The sequence below is a fragment of the Carettochelys insculpta genome, chromosome 22, assembly GCF_033958435.1.
Source record: "Carettochelys insculpta isolate YL-2023 chromosome 22, ASM3395843v1, whole genome shotgun sequence".
NCBI lineage: Eukaryota > Metazoa > Chordata > Testudines > Carettochelyidae > Carettochelys > Carettochelys insculpta.
This window is the reverse complement of record NC_134158.1, coordinates 2,825,791-2,838,077: the sequence shown is the minus strand read 5'-3', so window position 1 is coordinate 2,838,077 and position 12,287 is coordinate 2,825,791. Positions and strand designations below refer to the sequence as shown.

Here is a 12,287-nt window from a genome sequence, read left to right as displayed (position 1 = left end):
CATTGTCCCGTAAAATGGACGTGTCCGGAGGGATGTGGGACGACCATGGATTCTGGCGAGGTGGAGCCCACAATCCGGGCATCCCAGGCCAATGGCTGCTTACTTTTTGCTGGGTCTGAGCTCTGGCACCTGTCTCAATTCAAATCAAACACAGCGGGTGTGCGAGGGGGAAGAGGGCCCAGAGGTAATGAGGGAGCCCTGAGGGATTAGGAATGATGCGGAGAGGCACAAGTTCACTTAGCACCATTTTCCCCGAGGCCAGAGCTGACAATGTGCAACTCCTTTGGTGCGTCCAGGCCCCTGCGTTCAATGAGTTAATCAGTCAGCAGTTGTTGCAGATAAGTGAACGCAGCTGCACAAACCCCACACCAAATTAAACATACCCTTCCTGTGCAAACATTTTGAAAGTTCTGGCCCACAGATCAGCAATTAAGTCTGCCCCGCTTCAACACCACATCCAAAACCATTGCTGCACCTCAGGCACGGTTTGGACGTCCACAGAATTTAAAACGCATAAAAGAGGCGCTTTTCTCTTTGATTCTGGAGATGAACAGACTTTTCCCCCTGGAGAGTATCAGAGAAAAAGGGTTTGGTTCACCCTCCCCCATGCCAAGAGAAAGCAAGAAAGTTGGCGTCACTTGGAAGGAAGCACGGTGGTTGGGTTTGCAGCTGTACGTTCCTCTCGGCTCACTACGGAGAGGAAGCGAGCTTGTTAAAAATCTTCTTTCGGCTTCAGGGTCTGCACCAGGGTTCCTGAGCAAAGGACAACACCAATGTCAATGAGCTGCTAGGGCAACATGCTATCAAAATGGGGTCACAGTGTAAGGAAAGCGATCTCAAATGTGTTTTAATATATATCACCAGCAGATTGACCCCTCGTTATTCAGGTCTTTAACTCAATTAATTTTGTTGTTGTTGTTGTTGTTGTTGTTTTTTTTTTTTAAATAAAGTGCAAACGTCCACGCTTCATTTAAACCATTGCTCTGGGGTGGGGCTGCGGATGAGGGTTCCCTGTGCAGCCTGCCCTGGAGAGAGAGCTCTATCCCAACCCTCTCCCAGCACAGCAGCTTGGGGCCAGGTGAGAAGCACCTTTCCATGGCCTCTGCAGCTCCGAAGGACACAGCCAGGGAAGGGGTTCACATCCGTCGGGCGAAACAGGTCCTGGCTCATCTGCCCCCCGTGCTCCACAGCCAGAGTGACGAATGAAGCAGACTGCGCACGGTCCCCTCGCTCCCTGATGAAAAGGAACAGCCAGTGATGTTCCCCACGTGACTCTGGGAGGAGTGGAAGTTCAGCCCCCTTGGCCTCCTGGAAGTGGGAGGCTCAGGGCTGGGCTCATCCTGGCGTGGAGGAGCACCCCCAGTGAGGCTTCTTCGCCTTCCGGGAGATTCTGCGCAGCGGTAGCTCTCCCCAGGAAATAATTATTTGCACGCCGCTCGACCATAAGTATTGAGGATTTGCACAAGGGGCGACGGTCTCCCTCATGCTTTATGCAGATTGGGTTATGAATATAAACCTGCGTAACTCACCTGGAGTTAGAATCGTTGTATTGCGTGCTGGCCGGGCCACGGCGTGCTCTTCCGCAGACCCCAGCGGGGAGTGGCATGTCTGAGAACTTGACCCAAAGTCTTGGGTTCCGGTGCTCCAGTCAGAGGACGTGCTCATGCCGTTTATGGGAGGACAGCGTCTGGGGGTGGGGACGTGGGGCGTAGGAGGGGGTGCAGGGTCTAGGAGGGAGTTTGGGTAAAGAAGAGGGTTGTGGTTGGGCACCTGGGGAAGGTGATTGGAGAGGGAGGGGGTCTGGGTTCAGGAGAGGATTCTGGCCTGGGGGAGGAGTGCAGGAGGGGTTGCCGGGTCTAGGAGGGAGTTGGGGTGCAGCGCCTGAGACCCAACAGCTGCTCAGGCTGCGTGCTCTGAGCAGGCCTGAAAAACGGGGCATTTTCACTCCTGCAACGTCCTCAGTTCCTGGCCACCTTTCTACATTCTCCTCCCTCTGTCTGAACAGAGGTTTGTAGGGGAAGGGGAGCCCCTTCTTCCTGCAGGCAGGAAGCCTGTGCACCGCCCCCCCGCCCACACACAAAGCTGCCTCTGCCTCCTGCCACAGAGTCAGGCACCCACCGCTGCCACCAGTAAGGAAACAAGGCCTGCTAGAAAGGCAGAGTGCCTCAAGCCATGAGGAGGGCAGAAAGGCCTGGGGCAGTCAGAGAGGACAGGTCAAAGGCACTGAGGTGGGCTGTTAATCTTAACTAGATGCTGGGCCAAGGCCTCTCCTGACCAGGGCCAACCAAAGAAAGCCGACGGGGACATTGGAAACTCCCTGAGAGAGAACATCAGGGACTGGTCGCATTGCCACTGACAACCGATTCTTCACAGATTGGCCTGGGCTACCTTTCCACTGCAGGTGGTATTTTGGGAAACAAAGGTATCCCAAAAAAAGCAACGGTGAGGGTTTTTTGTGGCCCCCGACACAGCGCTGCTATTTTAGGTGTGCTACTGTATGAGGGGTAGTGGAGCCTTTAAAATAGCTCCTTACTCCGAACTTCGGTGCCATTGGGGCGGAATAACGTTTGTCAACGGCGTAAATTATTTCGAAAACAATCGCAGCGTAAACGTAGCCCCAGTGACTGTGGGATCATTAGCGAGATGATGATCAGAGAGCGTTACCGTATCTGACCTTTCACGAAAGAGGACATCCCTGAGAGGGAGCGTATCTGCAGCTACCAACTCCCATTGTATTCATGGGCTAGCTGCACTACAACACATTCATACAAGGCGAGCTGGCGGATACTGATACAGACACGCTCCCTCTCAGGGCTGTCCCCCTTTTTTGAAAGTTCAAAGGTGGCAACCCTCTTATCAGACAAATCCTGTGAGTCTGTCCCCTGACACGCTTTTCCCAGGCTCTGGAGGGAGAGGAGAAGCTTTCCCCAGCAGTTGAGGTGCTCACTCACTCGACCTGGAAGGATTTGACTTTCTTAGTAGATGGCTGTGAATGTGGATTTCCCTGTACATAAACCAGCCGGGAAAAAGTTTTCCCACTGACAGGTATAATTTACCAACAGGCACCATAATGTGATGTTGACGATCTCCTTTCACGGTTATAAAGCTTTCCCTTTTTGAATGTGTCTCTACTGTCACTACACGGTTACTGTCTGTCCAAAATACCCTCTCATCCCGTCCTAAATTCCCCACCGCTGTGAACATTTAAATTGGTAAAAACTGGAGTGAAAATGTTTAAAAATCCAGATTTTTATGCAACCGTGTAAGTTCAAATCCAGAAGCAGAATCACTGATTGAGATAAACGGCTGCCAAAATGCTGTATAAAAAGGAGCTCCTCCAAGCCTGATTGTTAATCCCTTGACAGCCAGACTCACCCGGCTCCTGCAAATGCCTCAGGAAGGGTGGAGGCTGATGTCCGTGTAACGCTGCAGGACCAGAGCCCCTTGTGGTATGTTTTTCTCTCATCCTTCAGAACTGAACTCGGACCAGGGGGCTCCTTGCACTTCAGCAAACGGTGCACAAGCTCCGGGAAGGGAAATACCCCATTACTGCTGCAGGCGGGGCGCAGCGTCAACTGTGGAGGAACTGAAACTTCTCAGTTCTTGACCTGCTCCCCAGCCCACAGGGAGCCATGGCTGCAGAGAACCCCGTGGAAAGTCTCCAGGATGAGGTGACTTGTTCCATCTGCCTGGAGTATTTTAACGACCCCGTGATTACAGACTGTGGGCACAACTTCTGCCGAGCCTGCATCAGCCAGTGCTGGGAGGGACCCGACCCAGCCGCCTCCTGCCCTCAGTGCAGAGAGACTGTGCAGCAGAGACACCTCCGGCCCAACCGGCAGCTGGCCAACATGGTAGAAATAGCCAGTCGACTGAGCTCACAGGCAGCCAAGGCAGCAGGAGGAGATGGGGTGTGTGGGGAACACCGGGAAGCTCTGAAACTGTTCTGCAAAGAGGACGAAACTTCCATCTGTCTGGTTTGCCACCTGTCCTGGGCTCACCGAGCTCACACGGTGGTTCCCGTAGAGGAGGTTACCCAGGAGTATAAGGTAAGTCCAGTTTAATGGGTAATAAATTTGGGTTTTCAACACCAGCTAATTGCCCTGGGAGCTCCCTGGCACAGGGGTAATTCAGCTCTGCAAAGCCTGCATGGCACAGGAGAGGCTGTAATAAAATAGGTTTGCTCTGCAAATGTGGCAGCCGAGGCGAGATGCCTGCTGTGGGGGGATCTTTTGTCTGCGACGCTGAGTGCTTTTCAAGCCCTGCTGGGGGTCACTTTGTGACTATTTGAATGTTTTAAACCCAGTGGAAGCTGCGTAACGCTCACTGGGCCTTGACTCGGGGGGAGCTGCAGACAGATCGATATGTTGTGTTGCCCTCAGCCTGGAGAAGGGGAGGTTAGAAGCTAACGTTGTTATTACCGATTTACTTAGTAGAGTTTATTAGTATTACTTTTACGTGCATCACGGTAGCTCTTACAGAACCCTAATGGGGTCGGGCCTCTGCACACCACAGCCAGGGACAGTCCCCTCTCTGGGCCCGTTGTAGCCTAAATAGGCAGGACGAACGGGAAACTGAGGCTCAGAGAGGAGCAGTGAGGTGCCCAGGGCTACCCAGCAGGTCGGTGGTGAAGGGGAATAAAACTGAGGCCTTCCCAGAGCCAATCCAGGGCCCAAATAACTAGGCCATGCGACCACCGCGGCACCAGCCCCTACTGATGACACGAGGCCATGAAGAGGAAAAGCGCAAGGAGCCCTGTTGAACCACAAAAGCTAACAAACGTGTTGCGGTAGAAGCTTTCGTGGGCTGGAGTTCCCTCCATCGCGTTCTTTAGGAGGGCAGGACACCTTGCTGAGGGCCCCAGCTCCAGCAGGGCGAGGAGGCTGCCTCTGGGATTCTGCGCTCCTGTGCTGCTCCAGCAGGAGTCAAACTCAGCGCAGGTCTGTGCCGGGTACCGCTGGGATCAGACTGGAGCGCAGCAAAACTAACCCCAGGCAGGGGCTGCCCGGTGCCAGTCTGAGCTGTGCTGGTGTGTACGTGGGCAAGGACCGGGCAGCGTGGCTCCCTTCGTCCCACCTGGCAGCCCTTGGACATCTCCCAGAAAGTGCTGCTCCAGGTCCCCAGAGGGCATTGCCTTTGAAAGGCACGTCCACAGGGCAAACCCCAGCAGTTCTGAACGCAGCTCAACCTGTCTAACGAAGTTGGCCACTGAGGCATCCCTGGGGCACAGGACATCCCCACCTCCAGTGCCGAATCCCTATCGGACACGGACAGCGCTCCCCAAAACTGGGACCTTGCACTTAACGCCAGGCAAGTGGCTCCCTACATTTCAAGGGGTTTGCCCGGGAGCTTAGCCCAGCTGCGTCCTTTCAGTGGGCAGTCCCCAAGGTTTCACATCAGAAATCCCAGCCCCGATTTAAACCCGAGTGGTTTCCGGGCTTTGTACAATCAGTTAAATCTTTCCACATGTGGGTTTACTGGTTCACCCCCCTGTTACGTGCTGCACCGCTGATATATTCGTTAACGCCAATACAGCTGGGTGAGAACCGAGATCAGAAATACCTGAACCTGAACCGGTAACAAGTCAGACTATGGTGCACGCCCAGCTGGCATTCACCAGGTTGCATCTCCTCGGGGCCCCCAGTGTCACACGGCCATTAAGCCCAACAGCCCTCTTGGGTCTGGGTAGAAAAACGCCCAGCTCCACTCACCCCTCCGCCCTCACAACGAAACCTCCCAAGTCCCGTCTGTTTCTTCAGGAAAAAGTCCAGGCCCATTTGAAGACCCTGAGAGAAGAGAGAGAAAAGCTGCTGGGATGGAAAGCGAGCGGAGAGGGGAAAAGCCGGGAGTTTCTGGTAGGTGCCTGTCGCTGGAAACCAGCGGGAGGTGTGTGTGGAGGCAGAGTGAGACGGTGAGTTTCTCCAGGATCGTGGATTGCGGGGTTACAGCCATGTGTAGGCAAGTCCTGAGCTTCCATTGCAGGGGAGGGGTTAATGTCCAGCCCTTGCGGCTTTCCCAGACATCCTCCCCGAGTGAACAAACGTCCCCTTGCAGAGCTGTTACTTGCACCTGCTCAGACTGTCCAGTGACGTTTGTTTCTTTTTCCAATCCTGTCTCTGCCAGCGCAGCGCTGAGACCTGCCTCCTGTGGCTCTGGGCCCGGTTTCCCACCGGCCATGAAAAACAGAATAGGCTGCTCACGAAGGCTACGTCTACACGTGAACCCTACATCGAAGTAGCTTATTTCGATGTGGCGACATCGAAATAGTCTATTTCAATGACTAACATCTACACGTCCTCCAGGGCTGGCGCCGTCAACGTTCAACATCGACGTTGCGCAGCACCACATCGAAATAGGCGCTGCGAGGGAACGTCTACACGCCACAGTAGCACACATCGAAATAAGGGTGCCAGAAACAGCTGCAGACAGGGTCACAGTGCGGACTCAACAGCCAGCCGCTCCCTTAAAGGGCCCCTCCCAGACACAGTTGCACTAAACAACACAAGATCCACAGAGCCGACAACTGGTTGCAGACCCTGTGCATGCAGCATGGACCCCCAGCTGCCGCAGCAGCAGCCAGAAGCCCTGGGCTAAGGGCTGCTGCACACGGTGACCATAGAGCCCCGCCGGGGCTGGAGAGAGAGCGTCTCTCAACCCCTCGGCTGATGGCCGCCATGGCGGACCCCACTATTTCGATGGTGCAGGACGCAGATCGTCTACACGTGCCCTACTTCGACGTTCAACTTCGAAGTAGGGCGCTATTCCCATCCCCTCGTGGGGTTAGCGACTTCGACGTCTCGCCACCTAACGTCGATTTCAACATCGAAATAGCGCCCAACACGTGTAGCCGTCACGGGCTCTATTTCGAAGTTGGCGCCGCTACTTCGAAGTAACGTGCACGTGTAGACATGGCCGAAGGGCCTGGAAACGTCCATTGCAGTAGGACACGGGGGCCAAAGGGAGAGGCGAGCAAATCCTGTCCCTAGCAGCCACCGGGTAGATTCACCGTGAGAGATCTTAGGGTTTCCAAAGAAGTTCTCTCTGCTGCGCGCTCAACTCTCCACAAAAGAGCCCCAGGCTCCATCCGTGCCCCTAACCAGCCCTGTCCCTATTTTCACACAGAAACAGACCCAAACCGAGAGGCAGAAGATTGTGGCTGAATTCCAGCAGCTGCGGCAGTTCCTGGAGGAACAGGAGCTACTCCTCCTGGCCCGGCTGGAGAAGCTGGACGAGGAGATCGTGAGGATCCAGAATGACAATGTCAGTGAACTCTCTGCGCAGATTTCCCGTCTCAGTGAGCTGATCGGTGAGATGGAGGGCAAGTGTCAGCAGCCAGCGAGTGAATTCCTGCAGGTGAGACTGAGGGAGAAACGACCCAGCTCCCCAGCCAGGGGAGGGAGGCTCCTGAATCGTAAGCTGCAGGGTCCAGCAGTGGGAGGTCTCGGTGTGACTCAGGGTGTGCATTGCTGAGAAGCGAGTGACTCCTGTGCTTTGCAGAGTGACGGACACAGAGATACGAGAGATGGCAGAGTCCCATTAGCTCAGGGAATCCCTGGCCCTGGGGCACGGGCAGGGCCTGTCTTCCCCTTATTTCCAAAATCCCTTCTCCCGTCTCTCCTGTGTGTCCATTGGATCTGAGATTCTTCTCTCTCTCTGTCTCTCTCTGCTTTAGGATATCCGAAGCACCTTGAGCAGGTACGTGCCTCTGTCACGCCCCTGCACGCATCTCAGCGTTGGGAAAGCGCGGGGGGCTGAGGGTAGCACCGAACCTCCCCGGGGCTCCACAGCGAAATGTCTGCAGAGGGTCACAAATCTCTCTCATCAACTTCATCCTCCCCCTTGCACAGCAGACGCTGGAGTTCTCCCCTCACTGGCAAATGCCGACCTCAAGTATTTCCTAGAGATGTCACCTCCCCCGGGCACCGGCTGCCTCAGGGCTGCGGGGATGGACTATGGCCCCGTCACTGCTGGGCCCTGTTACCATTCAGCCCAGGGCAGCAGCCTGTCCCACCTGAGGGCTCTTTGGAGACCTGAGTGTAAAGTGTAGAGGTGGGGGAAGTTCTTGTCTCACTCTAGTTCCTAGCGGCTCATGTCTCCGGCACCTCCCCTGGGGACCTCCTGTCGCTCCCCGGGAGGCCCAGGCATGCAGGGGCCATGCAGACTTGTAAGGGGGTTCAGGGGTCCCCAGGCTGTGCGCTCTCTCCATAACCAGGAGTGACTCTCGCTCAGCAGGTGGAAGCGAGGGTTTATTGGGCAACGGGGATAGACCGTGGTGCAGACTCATCTGCGCAGCAACCAGAAGTGGTGTGTCTGAGATTCCCCCCGAGGGAGCCCCAGGCCTGGGTATCCTGCCAGGGGCCCTGCCTGCTTTGTTCCTCTCCAGCCTCCGGACTGCCTCCCCCTAACTGCACCGGCTTCTGATTCAAAAACCAGCTGGGCTCCACCTCTCTCTTTGTCTGCTGCTGGGGAAGCAAAGGCGTTACCTGGTCACCTAGGTTACAAATGGCCAAGCCTGGGCACCAAGGTTACCTCCACCTATACCCTATGTGAGCTACTCAGCCTATTTTCATACACACCCGCACCCCCACTTCGTCATGAGACTCTTTTCCCTTTTGTGCCCAGAGCTGGTCTCTCCAGGCCATATTTCTAGGACATTAATGGGGCCTTGAAAGGGAATCTTGCAGGGCCGTGGGCTGTGCTGCACCTGCTCTCAGGCTGGGAGGAGCAGAGGAATTGTAACCCCCAGCCCATTAGAGCAGGGACTCACTAGCAAGAACTTATAACTAGTCACTCAATGACATATAATTGTATTAAACCGCTTCTCTCCAGGTGTGAGAAGGGGACGTTCCAGACTTCACCTGAACTGGGAGAGGTAGTCAGTGGTTTCCTGCAGACAACTCATGCACTATCGGAGCCTGAGAGGAAGTTCAAAGGTACCTGGAAGGGATTGAGAAGGGAACATAGGAATGGCCATACTGGTTAGAATGGGTCCATCCAGGGCAGGATCTGTCTCCTGAGAGAGAGAGGCCAATGCCTGAGACCCCGGTGGGAGTGAACAGACCAAGAAATCATGACAGCGACCCCTCTCCTGTCATCCACGTCCAGCCTGTGACACACAGAGACGCCATATGAGCTGGACTGTAAGAAGGAAACAGCGACTAGAATAGCGAAAGCAAGAGCGAGTCTGAAGGCGATGGATAAGACCTGGAAAAGCAAAGCAATTAGCTTAAGAAGGAAGCTGGGCATCTTGAAAACATGTGTATTCAGCAGCATGTTGTACGGATGTGAGATACGGGTGATAACGAAAGATTCGAAAAGAAGAATATTGGCATTCGGAAGGAGTTGTTGTAGAAAGCTCCTGAGAACAGGATGGATGCAGAAGGTCACCACTGAGGAATTATATCGGAAGATATGGGCAAAAGAGAACCTGCTGCAGGAGTTTGTAGAACGGAAGCTACAGCTATTTGGGCATATTTGCAGAATGAACGATGAACGAAAAATCAAGACCCTGGTATTGGGCATAAGGGAGGGTTGGAATAGGAGAGGCAGACCCCACAGAGAATGGGTAGACGATGTAGTAGATTGGTGCGGAGCTCGTCTACAGAAACTAAGCCACTCCGCCCTGGATAGGGAAGGATGGAAGGAAATAGTGAGAGAGGCATCGGACACCAACGGGCGCTGAGCCCAGGGTTATTGATGATGACAACACAGGAAAAGTCACTTAATAACACGGCCATTTAAAACGACGTTGCCCTTATAGCAAATGCTACCCAGGCCATGGCCCAGTCAGTCAGTCTAACAGCGCAGTCTCGGTCTGTCCGAACTCAGGCACAAAAAATGACTCTTCTACCTGTTGTCAACACTTCACTTAGTACCGAGAGGGCAGCAGAGAAAGGGAGCAGGGCCCGGGCTCCGGGGCGAGCTCCCATCAATTCGTGCTTTACCAAAGGTCGCACCATTCCGTCCCAAATTCAGCACAGAGCCCGAACTCGGGGCCCCTGCCTTTCGCCCTCCCCACTCGAGAGATGCAGGGCAGGTGCCCCAGGGCTGTGCGGTCTCAACAGCTGCAGCCGGAGCGAGGGGGAGCTGCAGGTAGCCGGCCCCTCTGAGAACCAGGCCCTGGGACAGGGCGTGGGGCATGGTGGGAGGGGGACGGCTCTGAGCCCACAGACTGGGACGGGCGGGGCTGCCCGGACCGTGGCGCTGGGACCCTCCCCCCGCTCGCTCACAGCCAGAGCAAAGGGGCACAGGGCTGCAGCCGCTGCTTATTTAAGCCCAAAGAGGGAAGTTCTGCCCCCTGAGGCCGACACGCGGCTCCGGGGTTCGGCGGGGGGGGGGGCCGCTGTTACAAACAGGAACGCTTGAAATCTCACCTGTCTCATCCCCCCCACCCCAACCCCACCCGCAGGCACGTCGGCCGCGGAGCTGGAGCATCAGAGAGGGGAGACGCTCAGCACGCACAGACAGGGTGAGACTGCAGCCTCAGTCCAGCACCGACCCCTTTCCCTTCCTCACGCCTGCGTCTCTTGCCGCAAGGCCCTTGGCCCTGGCCAGGAGTAGCCAGAGCTCGGCTGTCACCCAGGAAGCCCACGGGGCCCTGGGGAACTCTACTCCCGCCCACCTGTCCCGGGGTGGTGAGCTGGGGGGAGTGGGTCACGGGCTGGTCCCAGGCTCCCCAGACACCAGCCCAGGCTCAGGGACCCCCTGCAGCGGTTGTGGCTCCTGGCATTGGCCAGACTTCAGGGCTTCCGCGGGAAGAGAAGGAGTGGGGCAGGGCCGTGGAGGGGGTGGGGCCACAGGCGATGGGACCTTATCACCCCACCCCAAATTCTACCAGGATTCCAGGGCTTCTGGGGAGACCCCCAAGCTGTTGGCACACAAACAACCCTCCCTCACGCCCGCCCTGGGGCCGCGCTCCTGCCCACACTGCACAGAGCCCTCGTCTTTACCCCGGTGCAGGGGTCACCCCTTCGCTCTTCTCTTTCCCCGGGCAGGGCTGGGCTCCCCTTGGAGCTGCACCCTGCTTCCTGCACTGGGGAGTTGGTCTCCCTTCTCTCGGGGCTGGGGACGGGGCTGCCCCACCCCACACCACCTCCTCCCCTGTTCCCTGGCCTGAGAGTGGAGGCTGCGCTGATGATGGCGCTTCCCTCTGGCGTTTAAAGCTGGGACCTGCCTCCTCGGTTCCCGCCACCAGAAAAGCTTCTGGCGCCGTCCTGGCTGGGTCTCTGCAGCCGGGAGTCGAGATGCTCCGGCCGGGGGAGCTGGCGGGGGGGGGGGTGGCGCTTTTATAAGCAAATGAGAAACCAAGCCAGGAACCGCAGTGACAGCTCGGCGGGGTCTCGGGGGCGTCGACACAGCAGCGTTATTCCGGAACGAGCTACTCCGAGCCAGCTCGTTCCGACAGAGCGCTGCTACGCGCGAAGGGCGTTTCGAAACAGCACTGAGCCACTGCAAACCACAGCGCCTACACGCGGCAGAGCCGGTTTGGAACCAGCCGCCGGGCGCCCTCGGGCTTATTTGGGAAGAGGCTCTATTCCCTGCCTTAGCAGCCCCCGTTTCGAACCAGCCGCCCTTCCTCGCCGCCTGAGCTTTGCCTGGTTTGAACGACGCCCACGGCTGTTTCAAAGTTATTGCAGAACAGCGGCCGCGTCCCGGGACGGAGGCAGCTCCCCGGGACTCGGGCCTGTCCCAGCCGGAGCAGGGCTGCTGGGGCGTGTGAGAAACGGCCCGGGGCTGAGCTCTGCCCCTCACCCTCTGATCTTCTGCCCCCAGCCCAGGTGATGCTGGATCCAGCCACGGCTCATCCCGACCTCGCCCTGGCGGTGGACCGGAAAAGCGTGAGCTGGACAAGCAATCGGCAGCGCCTGCCCAACAGCCCGGAGAGATTCGACACGGCCCTGTGTGTGCTGGGCTGTGAGGGGTTCACCTCGGGGAGACATTGCTGGGAGGTGGAGCTGGGGGGTGGGGAGCGCTGGGCTGTGGGGGTGGCCAGAGCATCCGTGCGGAGGAAAGGGGCGATCAGCTTCAGCCCGGAGGGGGGGATCTGGGCTGTGGAGCGGTGGTGGGGTCAGTTCCGGGCTCTCACGTCCCCTGTGACCCCCCTGCCCCTGAGCCGGGCCCCCCGCAGGATCCGGGTGTGTCTGGACTGTGACCGGGGGCAGGTGACATTTATCGATGCTGGTGCCGAGGCCCCGATCTTCACTTTCCCGCCGGGCTCCTTCCCTGGGGAGAGAATCCGGCCCTGGCTCTGGGTGGGGCCAGGCTCCCAGCTCAGCCTGGCTCCCTGA

At 56.9% G+C, this 12,287-nt stretch overlaps 1 protein-coding gene across 1 annotated transcript; it reads left to right on the top strand.

Moving 5' to 3' along the window:
- Positions 1–3,632: 3,632 nt before the first annotated feature.
- LOC142024890 (zinc finger protein RFP-like) lies at positions 3,633–12,287 on the top strand. Its single transcript, XM_075017209.1, has 7 exons — positions 3,633–4,049; positions 5,760–5,855; positions 7,123–7,353; positions 7,673–7,695; positions 8,830–8,933; positions 10,409–10,468; positions 11,773–12,287. The coding sequence occupies exons 1-7, from the start codon at positions 3,633–3,635 to the stop codon at positions 12,285–12,287; spliced, it is 1,446 nt and encodes a 481-aa protein (XP_074873310.1).